Source organism: Pelophylax lessonae (assembly GCF_965119305.1).
Source record: "Pelophylax lessonae genome assembly, chromosome: 2".
Taxonomy (NCBI): Eukaryota; Metazoa; Chordata; class Amphibia; order Anura; family Ranidae; genus Pelophylax; species Pelophylax lessonae.
In genome coordinates, this window is record NC_138769.1 from 11,233,323 (window position 1) to 11,252,204 (window position 18,882).

Genomic DNA, 18,882 nt, shown 5'->3' on the forward strand with positions numbered 1-18,882 from the left:
CATACACATAGTAGGACACTATTTAGACAGGAGCCAAATAACCTCCCAGCATGTCTTTGGAGTGTGGGAGGAAACTAGAATTCCCGGAGGAAACCCACGCAGGCACAGGGAGAACATGCAAACAGTCATGCAGTGTCGTGGTTGCATATATGTACAACTGTTTGATGTATATACTGTATAATATATATACAGTGCTGGGACAAAGTCATCCAGCGCCCAGGGCAAAGATGCCAAACTTCGCCCCCCCCCCCTTCCTTTAGGATTAGGGCCAGCATTGATGCCACTGTCATTACTCCTGTCAGTCTTGCAACAGAAGCAACTGGCACAGGTCACCCCCAACTATGCAATAAACCATTGTGCCCAGGGCAGCTCCCTCTTGCCCACCCCTTGTCCCGGCCCTATATATATATATATATATATATATATACATATTTGGGCAGCACAGTGCCTTATTGGTTATCACTTCTGCATTGCACTTCTGGGGTGCTTATTTTGAGTGCTGGCCAGAATATTATCTGCATCGAGTTTTTATATGTTTCTTCCCACACTCCAAACACACGCTGGTCCTGTAGGTTAATTGGCCCTAGTATGAGAGGTAGGCCCTTAGATTGTAAGCTCTTTGAGGGCAATATGTAAAGCACAAAGTTTTGGCATGATATAACTGCCTATGCTAAATAAATGAAGTATTACAGCTGTCCTATATTTACAGGGTAATTCCAGCTGTGAGCTGTAGATGGCGCTGCTATACACTGCTCTGGCAATCAGCCTCCTCCTCTACCTGGCAGGTGAGTCCCTGTCTACCTGTGCTGTGTGTACTGTGTATGGGGGGACTGACGTCTTCTTGTCCTCTGTGTGCTGTAGGATAGAAATATAAAATATTGACACACGTCATCGTACTATTTCATGTAAATCAAATAATTCAATAATATCTGTTTTTTTTTTTTTTTTTTTTTTTTAATTTTCAAAAAATGATAACAATTAAAAACTTTTTAAAATTATAACAATTAACCAGTTGCTGACCGCTGCCGCAGGCTGGCTCGGCTGCGCAAAACGATGTAGCCCTACGTCGGTGGCGCGAGTGGTGCTGGGGGGCAGGGCGCGCACGCCGCCGCCGGCGCGCTCCTGCCCCCACTAGGCAGCTGGCATGCCGATATACGGGACTAACGGCCCCAATTGCCACCAGGCGATCGTTCCCCGCTGAGAGAGAAGAACGGTCGGCTGTTTAAAACACATCTGACCGTTCTTCTCCCTGGAATGATCACAGAGTGCCTGTGATCCTTCTATATAGATACACAGGTCTATATGATCATTTCACAAGCCCCTCCCCCATACAGTTAGAAATCACTCCCCTAGGCTCACACTTAACTCTTTGATCTCCCCTGGTATTAACCCCTTCCCTGCCAGTGTCATTATTACAGTAACAGTGCATAGTTTTAGCACTGATTACTGCAGTAATGTCACTGGTCCCCCCAAAAGTGTCAAAAATGTCAGTCAAGGGTCCGATCTGTCCGCCGCAATGTCGCAGTTTTGCTAAAAAGTGCAGATTGCCGCCATTTCTAGTAAGAAAAAAAAATTACATAAATCTTTCCCGTAGTTTGTAGACACGATAACTTTTGCGCAAACCAATCAAAATACGCTTATTGCGATTTTTTTTGTACCTAAAATTTGTACCAGAAAACAAGTTGGCCTAAAATGTTAAAAAATTAGATTTTTACATTTTTTGGGGGGGAATTTCATATAAAAAAAATTTGAAAAATATTGTTATTTTTTCAAAAATTGTCGCTCTTTTTTTGTTTATAGCGCAAAAAGTAAAAATCGCACAGGTGATCAAATACCACCAAAGGAAAGCTCTGTTTGTGGGAAAAAAAAGACATAAATTTAATTTGGGTACAGCATCGCACGACTGCGCAATTGTCCGTTAAAATAACACAGTGCCGAATCGCAAAATATGGCCTGGTCAGGAAGGGGGTAAAATCTTCCGGTCTTGAAGCGATTAAAAATACGCTCATTGAGAATTTTTTTGTCAAAGACATGTAGATAAATACATTTTGGCCTAAATATATGACAAAAATTGAATATATTGGATATTTTTTAACTGTCAGAAAAGTAGAAAATGTCAATTTTTTCGCAAACTTTTCGCTAATTTTTTTATTAATGTCGCAAAAAAGGAAAATTGCAGAGGTGATCAAATACCACCAAAAGAAAGCTCTGTTTGTGGGAAAAAAAGGACGTAAATTTTGTTTGGGTACGGCGTTGCATGACCGCGCAATTGTCAGTTAAACTCGCACAGCGCCGAATCGCAAAAAGTGGCCTGGACGTAAAGCAGGAAAATCCTCCGGTGGTAAAGTGGTTAACGTGTTGTTTTATTTTTTTTCCGTGTGACATAAAAAATTGCAAAACCCACCAATTTATTCTCTGGGGCCTCTGTTTTTTTTTTTTTTTTTTTAATGTTGTTTGGGGGTTCCAACTAATTTTTTAGCAAAAAAAAGTATTTTCACATGTAGAGAAAAAGTGCCAGAAAATGGCCGATCTTCAAGTGGTTTGGTTACCCATTGGCTCGATGTTACATAGATTGTTTGACCCAAGAATCCTGGCTCTCACTCTAAACTGCATGGTGATATCTAATATGTGCGGCACTATGGTCATATTTATATGTTCATACACCCAGAAAACGTGTTTGCATGTGCATGTCCATGGCTGCGGGGGGGGGGGGGGGGGGTTAAAGTTTTTTGTGTTATTTTTAAAATTAGTTTAAACTGCGTGCCGACCGCCCGCCGCGAATGTACTGCGGCAGACAGCCGTTCCCAGGCAAATCGCTGTATATGTATGGCGCTCGCTCTGGGGAGTCTAGGGGGCGAGCGCACACCACCAACGCCGGCTCGTCAGCAGGGAAGCCGATGCATGGGGCAGGCGGCTCTGATTGCCGCCTGACACCCGCGATCGTTCCCCACTGAGAGAGAACGGTCGGATGTTGTAAACACTGCCGACCGTTCTTCTCCCTGGAATGATCATAGAGCGCCTGTGATCCTTCTATATAGGAAAACAGGTCTCTATGGTCATTTTACAAGCCAGGCCCCCCACAGTTAGAATCACTCCCCTAGGCTCACATTTAACCCTTTGATCACCCACAGGGTTAACCCCTTCCCTGACAGTGTCATTAGTACAGTGACAGTGCATATTTTTAGCACTGATTACTGTAGTAATGTCACTGGTACCCCTAAAAGTGTCAAAAATGTCAGTTAGGGGTCCAATCTGTCCGCCACAATGTCGCAGTCCCGCTAAAAATTGCTGATCGCCGCCATTACTAGTAAAAAACAAACAAAAAACAGCAAAAATGACATAAATCTTTCCCGTAGTTAGTAAACGCAATAACTTTTGTGCAAACCAATCAAAATACGCTTATCGTGATTTTTTTTTCACCAAAAATATGTAGCATAAAAAAAATTGGCCTAAAATGTTAAAAAAATTAGATTTTTACATTTTGTTTTTTTGGGTTTTTTTTGGGAATGTTATATAGCAGAATGTGAAAAATATTGTTTTTTTTTCAAAATTGTCGCTCTTTTTTTGTTTATAGCACAAAAAATAAAAAAATCGCACAGGTGATCAAATACCACCAAAGGAAAGCTCTATTTGTGGGGAATAAAGGACATCAATTTTATTTGTCTCCTGTATCATCAGCTCCATCTAGTGGCCAAAATGTGGTATAGTTTTCTGAACCACCTCAATAAGAAAATATACTGCATTTTGGCCACTAGATGGAGCTGATGATACAGAAGTTAATCTATTATATATATATAAAAAATAAAAAATAAAATAAAGTGAAATTTTGCTAAATTTGTATGAATTTTTCTGACATTTGTGCAATTAATGTTTTATAAATAGACAACTTAACCGCTTCAATACCAAGCACTTTCACCCCCTTCTTGTCCAGAGTAATTTTCAATTTTCAGCAACACTGTACACAAACTAAATTTTTATCATTGTGATCACATAAATAGAGTTTTCTTTTAGTGGTATTTAATCACCACTGGGTTCTTTTTTTTTTTTTTTTTTTTTTTAGTTTTTTTAGTTTTTGCTAAATAAATAAAAAAAATGAACTTTTTGAAAAAAAAAAACGCATTTTTCTAAGTTTTGGTTAAAAGATTTTGCAAATAAATAACTGTTCTTCATATATTTAGACCAAAATGTATTCTGCTACATTCCTTTGGTGAAAATAACCAAAATCAGTGTATATTATTTAGTCTGTAGGAAAGGTATGCAGTCCACATACTATGGGATATAGATCTGAAATCCAATCAATCCTGAAGTATTGACAGACTATATCAATTCTTGAGGCCCTAAAATGCCAGGACAATAGAAATATCCCTCAAAATACTCAGATAGGAAAGCAGATAGTCTAAGGTATTTAGTAAGAGGCATGGAGTGTTTTTTTAAAGTTGTAATTTTTTGTCATAATTTTTGGAAAACGAAGAAATGTAAAAAAAAAAAAAAATTCACAATTTGTTTTAACATACATCACCAGTGCAGTACAGCATCATCATATAACGGGAGTGGCAGTGATCAGTGACCCTTTTTTGCAAAGTAGACAGTCCAAAGTAATTAGTAAGAGGCATGGCGAGTTTTTTTGAAGTCGTAATTTTTTGTCACAATTTTTTGGAGAAAAAAAAAATGTGCAATTTTTTTTTTAACACACGTCACCAGTGCAGTACAGGTTCATCATATAATGGGTGTTGCAGTCATCAGGGACCCTTTTTGTAAAGTAGACAGTCCAAAGTATTTAGTAAGAGGTATGGAGTGTTTTTTTGAAGTTGGAATTTTTTTGGCACAATTTTTTGGAAAATGCAGAAATTTAAAAAGAAAATGTTCACAGTTTTTTTTTTTTTTTAACATACATCACCAGTGCAGTACAGCATCATCATATAATGGGTGTTGCAGTCATCAGGGACCCTTTTTTGCAAAGTAGACAGTCCAAAGTATTTAGTAAAAGGCATGGCGCGTATTTTTCAAGTCGTAATTTTTTTTTTTTGTCACAATTTTTGGAAAATGAAGAAATCTAAAAAAAAAATATGTTCACAATTTTTTTTTAACATACGTCCCCAGTGCAGTACAGCGTCATCATATAATGGGCATGGTGGTGATCAGGGACACTGACTGGTGACAGCACGTAAATTTATTTATTTTTTTCACATTTTTGTATTCCATTTTTTTTTAACTATTTTTTTTAACTATTTTTTTTAACTATTTTTTTTAACACACTGTGCCCAGAGCAATATACTGTTACCATAGTAACATTGTACTACTCTGGGGAAATGATCAGGATTTTTTATTTATTTTCTTACACATTATGATTGCTTATAGCAGTTAATTACATTGCTATAAGCAAGCATTTTACTGAATGAAATTGGTTCATTCAATCTGTTTTGTTGTGATTAGCTGTGATTGGCCAAAGCTAATAACATGGTACAGATGGGCTGTGATTGGCCCTGTCTTTACCATGTGATTAAATTGACCAATCACAGCTAGCAACACAATTGAATGGCATGATAGGAAGCCATCCATTGTGTGTAACTGTCATGTGACCTGCTGTGATTGGTCACGGTGGTTACACGACACCAGCAGCAGCCGGTACTTAGATCACTCATCGGTGGTGTCCCGTAGATGCGTCCGGTGACAGATCGCACCACATCGCTTCCTGTGGAGGATAAGAAATCCCCCGCCCAGCTATCATTTGTCTATAGACTGGGCGGGAAGTGGTTACATTTTAAATGATTTAAAACGTTAATTTCTTAAATGTTATTTTTAAACTCTACATTTTTTAAACATTGTTTTTCTTTTTTTTTTTTTACTTTATTGCTATCACAAGGGGACCGCCCCACTGTATTCCATGTAATGTGTAGGGTTCAAAGCATTTTCTTTTTTAAGATGTTATCTTGTCTCATTGGCATTCATGGTCTGTCTGAACTATTTTTTTTTATTTATTTATTTTTATTTATTTATTTATTTATTTATTTTATTTTTTTATTTTTTTTTTATTTATTTATTTTATTTATTTATTTTTTTTTTATGCCACCAGAAAGAGCCTATTTTTTCTATCCCATAATCTGGCAGGACTGCACTAACTTCTGTTATTGAATTCCATTTCTTCTTTTAATCCCCCCCAGAATGTGACTATGTGATCCCCAAACCTCAGTATGAAGAGGTCCGTGTACACCGATACGGCAATGCCACCCTGCCCTGCCACTTCTCCTTCATCGAGAACACCTACGACCTGGGCACCAGCTGGCACCGGGAGGACATAGTGGAGGAGATGGAGGTGGAAGACATTCAGGCGTACATTCAGCAGACCTACGAGTACAAAGAACCTCAGCTGGTCTACAGCTTCCATAAAGACAGGGAGGACTTTTCAGAGCAGAGCCAAGTCTACTACGACCGCATCAGGGTGGATACCAACGAGATCCCCGAAGGGGACATGACGCTGCACATGCACACTGTGGACTTTCAAGACGAGGGGGTGTACACATGTAAAGCCATCAACCCACATGGCAAAGGAGAGACCAAACTGAAACTCATCGTAGAAGGTAAAATGATTTCCATTCACTTTATAGCTCTGACATATACCGCAGTGCTGTACAGAGATCACTGAGCCAATCACATCAGTCTCTGTACCAGAAGAGCTTACACTCTAATGTCCCCCCACAGTCACACACTATTATTATACATATATATAGCTCTGACATATACCGCAGTGCTGTATAGAGATCACTGAGCCAATCACATCAGCCTCTGCACCAGAGGAGCTTACACTCTAATGCCCCCTCCCCCACAGTCACATTAGTCTCTGTACCAAAGGAGCTTACACTCAAATGTCCCCTCCCCCACAGTCACATTAGTCTCTGTACCAAAGGAGCTTACACTCTAATGCTCCCCACCAGAGGAGCTTACACTCTAATGTCCCCCCACAGTCATATCAGTCTCTGTACCAGAGGAGCTTACACTCTAATGTTCCCCCCCCCCACAGTCACACACTATTATTATTATACATGTATATAGCTCTGACATATACCGCAGTGCTGTACAGAGATCACTGAGCCAGTCACATCAGTCTCTGCACCAGAGGAGCTTACACTCTAATGCCCCCTCCCCACAGTCACATTAGTCTCTGTACCAAAGGAGCTTACACTCAAATGTCCCCTCCCCCACAGTCACATTAGTCTCTGTACCAAAGGAGCTTACACTCTAATGCTCCCCACCAGAGGAGCTTACACTCTAATGTCCCCCCACAGTCATATCAGTCTCTGTACCAGAGGAGCTTACACTCTAATGTTCCCCCCCCCACAGTCACACACTATTATTATTATACATGTATATAGCTCTGACATATACCGCAGTGCTGTACAGAGATCACTGAGCCAGTCACATCAGTCTCTGCACCAGAGGAGCTTACACTCTAATGCCCCCTCCCCCACAGTCACATTAGTCTCTGTACCAAAGGAGCTTACACTCAAATGTCCCCTCCCCCACAGTCACATTAGTCTCTGTACCAAAGGAGCTTACACTCTAATGCTCCCCACCAGAGGAGCTTACACTCTAATGTCCCCCCACAGTGACACACTATTATTATTATACAGTTATATATCTCTGACATATACCGCAGTGCTGTACAGAGATCACTGAGCCAGTCACATCAGTCTCTGCAACAGAGGAGCTTACACTCTAATGTCCCCTCCCCCACAGTCACATCAGTCTCTGTACCAGAGGAGCTTACACTGTAATGTCCCCTCCCCCACAGTCACATCAGTCTCTGTACCAGAGGAGCTTACACTCTAATGTCCCCTCCCCCACAGTCACACACTATTATACATTTATATATCTCTGACATATACCGCAGTGCTGTACAGAGATCACTGAGCCAGTCACATCAGTCTCTGTACCAGAGGAGCTTACACTCTAATGTCCCCTCCCCCACAGTCACATCAGTCTCTGTACCAGAGGAGCTTACACTGTAATGTCCCCTCCCCCACAGTCACATCAGTCTCTGTACCAGAGGAGCTTACACTCTAATGTCCCCTCCCCCACAGTCACATCAGTCTCTGTACCAGAGGAGCTTACACTCTAATGTACCCTCCCCCACAGTCATATCAGTCTCTGTACCAGAGGAGCTTACACTCTAATGTCCCCTCCCCCACAGTCACATCAGTCTCTGTACCAGAGGAGCTTACACTCTAATGTCCCCTCCCCCACAGTCACATCAGTCTCTGTACCAGAGGAGCTTACACTCTAATGTCCCCTCCCCCCCACAGTCACACACTATTATTATAATACATTTATATAGCTCTGACATATACCGCAGCACTGTACAGAGAACACTGAGCCAGTCACATCAGTCTCTGTACCAGAGGAGCTTACGCTCTTATGTCCCCCCACCCCCCACTCTCCTAATATTTTGCATTTAATGACCTTTACAGTTACAGATTGAGAAGATCCTGTAAAGGTCTCAACGCTTTGGTAAATTTTCAATAACTCAACATTTTGCTTGTAGCGGTGTGATGGAGACAATCTAGATTTCGCAATGACCAGAAAGAGCCCCAACCACTCAATTATTACAGGACTCCTCTTCTAGAACAGTGATGGCAAACATTGGCACCCCAGATGTTTTGGAACTACATTTCCCATGATACTCAACTACCTTGCAGAGAGCAGCATCATGGGAAATGTAGTTCCAAAACATCTGGGGTGCCAAGGTTCGCCATCACTGCCCTAGAAGGTTCTATATCAGCCTTTCTCAACCTTTTCAACACAGAGGAACCCTTGAAATAAATTTCTGGTCTCGGGGAACCCCTGCTAAAAATGAAAAATCTACAACTCATGACACATTGGTGTGACAGTCAGTGGGAAGAATGCTCCTTACTTTTGTCATCATTAGGAAGAATTACCCCCCTTACAGATAGCTAAAAGGAACAATGGTGTCAGTGGGAACTTATCTGAGAGGCAGAAATTGCCCATTTCTCAAGGAACCCCTAACAACCTCAGGAGGAACCCCTATCAACCTCAGGAGGAACCCATACCTATCAACCTCAAGAGGAACCCCTATCAACCTCAGGAGGAACCCATACCTATCAACCTCAAGAGGAACCCTAGGGTTCCACGGGGCCCTGGATGAGAAACCCTGGTCTATATGTTTTATGTTCACCCCCATGTGACATCAACAGCCCACCCTGACCTTTGACGTTTAATTTTTTTTTTCTTCCATGCAGAGGAGGAGGAGCCCCCGGTGAAGTTTGACACAGTAGACAATGGCACAGTAGTACGTTGTGTGTCCAAAGGCTGGTATAACATTCCTATTGTGCGCTGGATGAACCGCCGAGAGGAGGACATATCGGAAAATTCCACCATGGAGGTCCTGGAGCAAATGAAAGATGGCCGCCATAGAGTCTCCTCGACCCTTAGTGGAGTGAAGAGCCACGAGATCTACCGCTGCCTCATCAGAGACGTCCAGAAAGCCAAGAGACCGAGGACCATATACAGGAGGCTAAGTACGGGAAATAGCGAGAGTCATTAAAGGCATAAAATACATCTACAACTAATGTTAAAATTTATTTTTTTAAATTGGGTTAGAACTAAACGTGCAATTAGTTTAGGTCTGAATCTAAATTCCGACGAATCTTTGGTTATTCAGATGTATCCAAATTACTAAATGACCATAGTAACAAATATTTAGTCAAAATGCATTTTCGTTTTATTTAGTTTATTCCTTTTCTATTAAAATCCAAATTTTCCAAATGATTTGAATCGGTCAAAAATTTATCAACTAATCCGAATTTTGTGTAAAGAATAGGTGGTTATTAAGAAGCGGGCCGGGAAGTATGCAGGGTCAATGACATTAAAAGGGGGTGGGGTCATCGGGTGGCCCTGCCCCCTAGTTATTTAAGAACTGTCCGATGGTGTAACTGTCAGACGGCGGGAGCAGGTCAGGTGTGGACCTCTTGCTTTTCTTCAGGATGGTGGCGGCAGCGGCCTTCATCGTGATTGACGCTGGATTTACTTCAGGGGACTTTGTTTTTAGTTTTATTTTTAAATGAAGCATTTGTCGAAAACTATGTTTTTACTTAGTTTTGACACTGGCCAGGGTTGTGGGCAAGAGGCCCTTGTCTTATTAACATGGGGACAAATCACCCGCCTTCATGTTGAGGGCATGTGGCTTTGTATGGTTCAGGAGGAAGGTGAGCTCTCTCGCACAAGCTTACACCCCCCCCCGCCCCCGTCGCTTTGCATGCTCAGATGCTGGGATAAGGGTCTGGTATGGATTTTGGGGGGGACTCCAGGCCGTTTTTCTTCAAATCTATACCAGATCCAAAGGGCCTAGTATGGATTGGGGGGGAGGGGGGGGCATGCTGTTGTTTCCTTTATTTTTCATTGCCAACATTCTTTTGTTTACATTCAGCTGCCAGTGGGGAAACCCGCTGACAGCTGATGAGTCAACGGTTGTTAAGAATGTGGCGGCTGGCCTTCCAGCCTGCTCCTTAACATCCATACCAGATCCGAAGGGCCTGGCATGGATGAGGGGAGGGGGGCACAAAGTTTTTTCAGTTATTTTTCATTGCCAACATTCTTTTGTTTACATTCAGCTGCCAGTGGGAAACCCGCTGACAGCTGATGAGTCATCAGTTGTTAAGAATGTAGCGGCTGGCTTGCTGGTCTGCTCCTTAAAATCCATACCAGATCTGAAGGGCCTAGTATGGATGGGGGGGGGGCACACTGTTCTTTCCTTTATTTTTCTTTGCCAACATTTGTTTGTTTACATTCAGCTGTCAATGGGGAAACCCGCTGACAGCTGATGAGTCATCAGTTGTTAAGAATGTAGCGGCTGGCTGGCCGGCCTGCTCCTTAAATTTCATACCAGACCAGATCCAAAGGACCTGGTCTGGATTGGGAGGGGGGGGGTCACACTGTTTTTTCCTTTATTTTTCATTGCCAATATTCTTTTGTTTACATTCAGCTGTCAGTGGGGAAACCCGCTGACAGCTGGTGAGAATGGGGCGGCTGGCTTCCCGGCCCGCTCCCTTACAACCAGCTATTCTTCACATAGAATTTGGATCTGATGATAAATTTTTGACTGATTTGAATTCAGATCGTTCTGAAAATTTGAAATTTGTTAGAAAATGAATAAACAAAATGAAACCGAAACAAATTCTAAATGAAACCACTAAACTAAATTAGTAACATTTATAGGAAATGAAACAAATGTTTCCATTTTTCACATTTCTAGTTAGAACTATCCGGTCAATCACAAGCCTTTGAAATCACTAGATATTAAATCTCACACTTTGTAAATAATGTAATCTGGGGCTGTTTATTAAATCCCAATGCTGGCCTTTTTTTTAACCACCTTAAGACTGGAAGATTTTGCTGCTCAATGACCAGGCCACTTTTTTCAACTTGGCACTGCGTGAATGTAACTGACAATTGCGCGGTCATGCAACGATGTACCCAAACGAAATTTACGTCCTTTTTTCCCCACAAACAGAGCTTTCTTTTGGTGGTATTTGATCACCTGTGCGCTTTTTATTTTTTGCAATATTAATAAAAAAATAGCGAAAATTTTGTGAAAAATTGACATTTTCTACTTTGACTGTTAAAAAATATCCAATATATTAAATTTTTGTCATATATTTAGGCCAAAATGTATTTAGCTACATGTCTCTGAAAAAAAAATTCTCAATGAGCGAATTTTTATCCACTTTTAAGACCAGGAGATTTTACCCCATTCCTGACCAGGCCATATTTTGCGATTCGGCACTGCGTTACTTTAACAGACAATTGCGCGGTCGTGCGACACTCTACCCGAATTAAATTCACGTCCTTTTTTCCCCACAAATAGAGCTTTCTTTTGGTGGTATTTGATCACCTGTGCGATTTTTAATTTTTGAAAAAAAGAGCGACAATTTTGAAAAAAAAAACAATATTTTTCACATTCTGCTATATAACAAAAAAAATGTTGAAATCAAAATTTTTTAACATTTTAGGCCAATTTGTTTTCTGCTACATATTTTTGGTAAAAAAAAAAAAAAATCGCAATAAGCGTATTTTGATTGGTTTGCGCAAAAGTTATCGCGTTTACTAACTACGGGAAAGATTTATGTCATTTTTATAGTTTTTTTTTTTTACGGGACTGCGACATTGCGGCGGACAGATCGGACCCCTAACTGACATTTTTGACACTTTTGGGGATACCAGTGACATTACTACAGTAATCAGTGCTAAAAATATGCACTGTTACTGTAATAATGACACTGGCAGGGAAGAGGTTAACAGTATAGGTGATCAAGAGGTTAAATGTGACCCTTGGAGTGATTCTAACTGTGGGGGGGGGGGGGCGTGGCTTCTGAGATGACCATACAGATATGTGATCCTATATAGAAGGATCACAGGCGCTCTGTGATCATCCCAGGGAGAAGGACAGTCGGCTGTGTTTACAATGCTTACTGACATGTGGGGGGGGGGGGGTTGTGTGACACGGACACAGATCGCAGGTTCAGCTATGCTGAATCCTGTGATCTCTCCCTTTCTGTCACAGAGAAGATCCGCCTGCTCTTTACACAAGCAGGCGGATTTTCTCACACTTTCCCCGACGATCGGGGAAGAGCGGCGGCTAACGCCGTCTCTCCTCCTCCGGCCCCACTCCTGCTGTGTCTAAACACAGCAGGAGAGAGCCTCCGGCGGCACGCGTGCGCTGCCGAGACAGCTAGGAGTCCAGCGATGTAGGTCTACGTCGCTGGACTCAGGGGAGCCGCTGTGCTGCAGTAGCAGCGCAGTGAGCAGTCCTCAAGTGGTTAATGTGCCCCAGGTGTGGGTAAAAAAGCAATTCCAGTTGCAATACTCAATGTATATTTGGAGCTAACCACCGCAGTACATCTTCTCCACCACAAGATGTCCTCAGTCTTCTGGGTTAAATGATGTCCAACTCCCAAGACTGAGAAGAAAGTGCAGGGTGTCATGGCCCCGCCCCCTGAGAATGACACTCTGACATCACAGTGTGTTGATGAACTCATGAGGTCAGTGCTGCTCTCTACATCATCCGGTAACGCCCACCACCAAGGGAAGACAAGGGAGGAAGGAAACCCAACAAATCATGTTATTGGACCCTAAGGGGGAAGGGGCCACTGGGGGAATAGAGCCTGAGTTGGGCTTTAAGGGTTAGATCTTAGAATGCACGCGGTCTTTTACGTAAAGTGACCCAGGCTCTTCCTGCTCCTAATGTAACAATCCCTATGCATCTCTCTATCTATCTCCCATCTGAGTAAAGACTGATTAGGGTAAACAAAGGGATAATAAGTGGCCACAAAAATAATAAAAATTAGTTAAAAAAAAAAAAAACTTGTCCAGTTTTTTTAACTGACAGCATCTGCGGGTGAACAAAAGAGAGTAGATGAAAAAGTAACAATGTTACTTATATTTCTCTATCTCCTGTCTGATCAATGTTTATAAACAATTTTATTTTATGAACATTGATCAGACAGAAGATAGAGAGATACAAAGTAACATTGTTTATAAACATTGATCAGACAGGAGATAGAGAGATACAAAGTAACATTGTTTATAAATATTGATCAGACTGGAAATAGAGAAATACAAAGTAACATTGTTTATGAACAATGAGCAATATCAGACAGGAGATAGAGATACAAAGTAACATTGTTTATAAACATTGATCAGACGGGAGATAGAGAGATACAAAGTAACATTGTTTATAAACATTGATCAGACGGGAGATAGAGAGATACAAAGTAACATTGTTTATAAACATTGATCAGACAGGAAATGGAGAGATACAAAGTAGCATTGTTTATAAACATTGATCAGACAGGAGATAGAGAGATACAAAGTAACATTGTTTATAAACATTGGTCAGACAAGTGATAGATACAAACAATGTTACTTTGTATCTCTCTATCTCCCATCTGATCAATGTTTATAAACAATGTTACTTTGTATCTCTCTATCTCCCATCTGATCAATGTTTATAAACAATGCTACTTTGTATCTCTCCATTTCCTGTCTGATCAATGTTTATAAACAATATTACTTTGTATCTCTCTATCTCCCGTCTGATCAATGTTTATAAACAATGTTACTTTGTATCTCTCTATTTCCTGTCTGATCAATGTTTATAAACAATGTTACTTGGTATCTTTCTGTCTCCCATCAGAACATTGTTTATAAACAGTGTTACTTTGTATCTTTCTCCTGTCTGATCAATGTTTTTAAACAATGTTGCTTTGTATCTCTCTGTCTCCTGTCTGAACAATGTTTATAAACAATGTTACTTTGTATCTCTCTATCTCCAGTCTGAACAATGTTTATAAACAATGTTAATTTGTATCTCTCTATCTCCTGTCTAAACAATGTTTATAAACACTGTGTAAATTTTTTGACAGCAGGAGCTTCTGCAGCTGGTGCATGTGGTATTTAAACAGCAACTCCTGGCTGCCATTATGACAGTAGGTAATTGACCACAAAGTCAAATAGGCCTCTTGTGTCCTTTCTGAGATTTTTGGGGGGCATTTGCAGTATGCCCAGTGCCCACATCTGGTCAGGTTTGGAATGATGAGATTTCCCGTCTTGTAGTGATACAAAATGTATGTCAATGAAGTGAGCAGACCATGGATGGAAGTCTACCGTGCCGTGTCCCCCTCACTATATCTTGTCTTTTTTCCCAGAGAAGGGGGCGCTGAGAGAATATGGGGAGTTCTGAGGCCTCAGCTCAACTTCCAATTTGAAGAAAAGATGATCGAGGAAATTGAGAACAGCAACAACATCATCAGTACCGACAGTACCACCAGTACCACCAATACCACCAATACCACCAATACCACCAGTACTACCAATACCACCAGTACCACCAGTACCACCAATGCCCCCAGTACCACCAATACCACCAGTACCACCAATACCACCAACACCACCAACACCACCAATACCAAAACCAACACAACCAGTGAATAGCCTCCGTGGCCCAGCCTGGATAGTAGAGTATATTGAATATGTAGAGGACCTAGACAATGAAATCACATCCATGCTACAGACCAGGGATATGCAAACTGTGGCCCTCCAGCTGGTGCAAAACTACAAGTCCCATCATGCCTCTGCCTCTGGGTGTCATGCTTGTGGCTGTCAGAGTCTTGCTATGCCTCATGGGAATTGTAGTTCTGAAACATCTGGAGGACCACAGTTTTCATACCCCTGCTATAGACCTTCTTAGTGTCACCAGAAGTGATACCTTCAGCCATGTGGCCACCAGAAATCACCTTCTTCAGTTGTGGACTTTGCAAAGTGAGCGGCTTCAGGGCGCCCTTCATTAGACAGACGTGATCAATAAGTTATAATTATTTATAGATCTATCATATATACATATATATCTCCCAGGATGCTGTAAGCATTACAAACAAGGTTGATACAGGCAGTGCAGGGACAAGGTCATCTAGAGCCCAGGGCGAACATTCCAAATTGCGCCCCCCCCCCCAAAATGTATGAGCATTAAGACAGCAACCCCCCCCCCCCCCAAAAAAAAAAAATGAGCGCTACTCTGCATGCTTAGATCAAATCCCCACATTCCACATGTGCTCCCAGCACAACCCCCCCCCCCCAAAAAAAAATGTATGAGCATTAAGTAAGCACAATCCCCCCCCCTAAAAAAATGTATGAGCATTAAGTCAGCAAACCCCCCCCCCCCAAAAAAAAATGAGCTCTACTCTGCATGCTTAGCTCAAATCCTCTCATTCCACATGTGCTCCCAGAACAATCCCCCCCCCCAAAGAAAAATGTATGAGCATTAAGTCAGCAAAAATCCCCCCCCCCCCCAAAAAAAAAAAAAAAATTGAGCTCTACTCTGCATGCTTATCTCAAATCCTCTCATACCACATGTGCTCCCAGCACAATCCCCCCCCCCCCCCGCAAAAAAAAATGTATGAGCATTAAGTCAGCACAATCCCCCCCCCCCAAAAAAAAAATGTATGAGCATTAATTTAGCAAAACCCCCCCCCCCCCCCCAAAAAAAAAAATTGAGCTCTGCTCTGCATGCTTAGCTCAAATCCTCTCATTCCACATGTGCTCCCAGCACAATCCCCCCCCCCACCCCCAAAAAAATGTATGAGCATTAAGTGAGCAAAAATCCCCCCCCCCCCCCCAAAAAAAAAAATTGAGCTCTACTCTGCATGCTTAGCTCAAATCCTCTCTTTCCACATGTGCTCCCAGGACAATCCCCCCCTCCCCCCCAACAAAAAAAAAAAAACAATGCATGAGCATTAAGTCAGCAAAAATCCCCCCCCCCCCCCAAAAAAGAAAAAAAATTGAGCTCTACCCTGCATGCTTAGCTCAAATGTTCTCTTTCCACATGTGCTCGCAGGATAACCCCCCCCCCCCAAAAAAAAAATGTATGAGCATTAAGTCAGCAACCCCCCCCCCCCCCCCCAAAAAAAAAAATTGAGCTCTACTCTGCATGCTTAGCTCAAATCTTCTCATTCCACATGTGCTCCCAGCACAACCCCCCCCCCCCCCAAAAAGAAAATGTATGAGCATTAAGTCAGCAAAACCCCCCCCCCCCCAAAAAAAAAAAAAATGAGCTCTACTCTGCATGCTTAGCTTAAATCCTCTCATTCCACATGTGCTCCCAGGACAATCCCCCCCCCCCCCCAAAAAAAAAATATATATAATTCCCCCTTCCTAGCAAGAATCCTCACCCCCACTCCAAATCCCCTCTCTCAGCACTAATTCCCCTCTCCCGATCCCCCATTCTAGTGCAAATGCCCCCCGATCATCCCTACTAGCACAAATACTGCTCCCAAAAAAAATCTTCCCTTTTCGCACAAATCCCCCCCCCCATATTAAATTTTCTAGCACAAATCCCCCCTCCCAGCACAAATCCTCTTCCCCCATCTCACCAATCCTCCCCAAATGTCCCCTTCTAGAACAATTCTCAACTCCTGCCGCCCCCCCCCCCTCCTCCAAATTCCCCCCTCCCAATCTCCATGTGGTGCCCCCTGAACCTCACATCTCACATAATACCACAGTGCCCAGGGCAGCCGCCCCCCCCCCCCCCCATCTACCCTTTGTCCCAGCCCTGGATACAGGTAATACACAGGCTCAAGATATTGTGCTGCCTGGGTCCAAGAATGGAAGAATGGCATGCTGCCCCCTAAACCCCCCCCCCCAAAAAAAAAAAAAATTGAGCGCTACTCTTCATGCTTAGCTCAAATCCTCTCATCCCACATGTGCTCCCAATACAATTCCCCCCGCCCCCCCAAAAATCCTCTCCACCCACTCCAAATCTCCTCTCCCAGCACTAATTTCCCCCCTCCCAATCCCCCATCCTAGCGCAAATACCCTCCAATCAATATAGCACAAAACCTGCTCCTAAAAAATATTTTCCCTCCTTGCACAAATCCCCCCCCCATATCACATTTTCTAGCACAAATCCCCCATCCCAGCACAAATCCTCTTCCCCCATCTCACCACTCCTAACACACCTCCCCAAAATTCCCCTTCTAAAACAATTCTCACCTCCTGCTGCCCCCCCCCCTCCAAATTGCCCCCCCAACACCAAATTCCCCATCCCAATCTCCATGTGGTGCCCCCTGAACCTCACATCTCACATAATACCACAGTGCCCAGAGCAGCCGCCCCTCTCCTGCCCACCCCTTTGTCCCGGCCCTGGATACAGGTAATACACAGGGCTGCCTGGGTCCAAGAATGGAAGAATAGAATGCTGCCCCCTAAACCCCCCCCCCCAAAAAAAATCACCCCCACCAAAAGGCCCCCACATCCATTATTTTATATCATGATAATTAAAATTAAAATAAATGTATCAGGAAGTCAGATTTACATACAACAGCACTTTGTCTATATGCAAAATGTGTACAGGGGCTGCGTTGGGGGGGGGGGGGTTAAGGGGCTATATTGTGTGCAGGGGGGGGGAGGTTTAGGGGCTGCTTTGTGGGGTATAGGGGCAACAACAAACTGTAAAATCTTTATTAAAAATAAAATGTAGAAAATATTATATATATTGTTATCTTCTTCCATAATTCACCACCGGACCGGTCCTGTGTCTGCCACGCCCACCACCCTGGAAGATCCACCCTGCCCTGCGTGAGATGGAGCGCGCTGACGTGTGACGTCATTGCGCACACCACGATCACGCGAGGGATGTTACCCGGAGGAGATGCTCCGCCTCCTCATACTCATCAGTTTGCACTACAAGGGGCAGTATGAGATGGGGAAATACAACCCTGAAGACACACAAAACTGCTGGAAAAAAACAATCTTGAGAGTCAATTTGCTGCCCCTCTCCAAGTGCTGCCTGGGTCCAATGGTAGGGCCGGACCTGCCTGCCGCCCCCTCCCAGCACAAATCCCCTCCCTCCAATCTCCATGTGGTGCCCCCTGAACCTCACATGATACCACAGTGCCCAGTGCAGCCGCCCCTCGTGCCCAGGGCAGCCGACCTTCGTGCCCACCCCTTTGTCCCGTCCCTGGATACAGGTAATACAAATACATAAATGTACAACGATTGGATGGAGTGGGGAAGGATTAGAACTGCTGTCAGGTTTTTCTTTCTGGTCTCCAGGGCTCCGCTAGAGAGATTTATCCTCACTTCCTGTTCCAGTGACAACACTTTTACCAGACAGTGAGAAGTAGACATGTGCGGTTAATTTCGTTCTGAATATTTGGACAAATTTTTGGTTATACTGAGATTCGGATATATTCGAATACCCCCAATTACAGTATGAATTAAATTTACCGAATGCTCCGAATAATGAAATGAAATTCGCCCAAATTTTCGGGAATTCAAATTGAAACTCAAATAGAATTTAATATCGAACTCCGGTCG

General features: G+C 42.8%; 1 protein-coding gene across 1 annotated transcript; it reads left to right on the forward strand.

Moving 5' to 3' along the window:
- The first annotated feature begins 709 nt into the window (after window positions 1-709).
- On the forward strand, window positions 710-14,789 carry LOC309546890 (V-set domain-containing T-cell activation inhibitor 1-like). The gene is made up of 4 exons (XM_082246584.1): window positions 710-785; window positions 6,162-6,578; window positions 9,255-9,533; window positions 14,718-14,789. Exons 1-4 carry the CDS (start codon window positions 734-736, stop codon window positions 14,750-14,752), a joined length of 783 nt encoding a protein of 260 aa, XP_082102710.1. The 5' UTR covers window positions 710-733; the 3' UTR covers window positions 14,753-14,789.
- The last annotated feature ends 4,093 nt before the right edge of the window (window positions 14,790-18,882 follow it).

Coding starts and splice junctions, on each gene's coding strand:
- LOC309546890 (XM_082246584.1), top strand. CDS start 734: ATGGCGCTGCTATACACTGCTCTGGCAATCAGCCTCCTCCTCTACCTG. Junction 6,579..9,254: donor ACTGAAACTCATCGTAGAAG/GTAAAATGATTT, acceptor TCTTCCATGCAG/AGGAGGAGGAGCCCCCGGTG. Junction 9,534..14,717: donor GACCATATACAGGAGGCTAA/GTACGGGAAATA, acceptor CTTTTTTCCCAG/AGAAGGGGGCGCTGAGAGAA.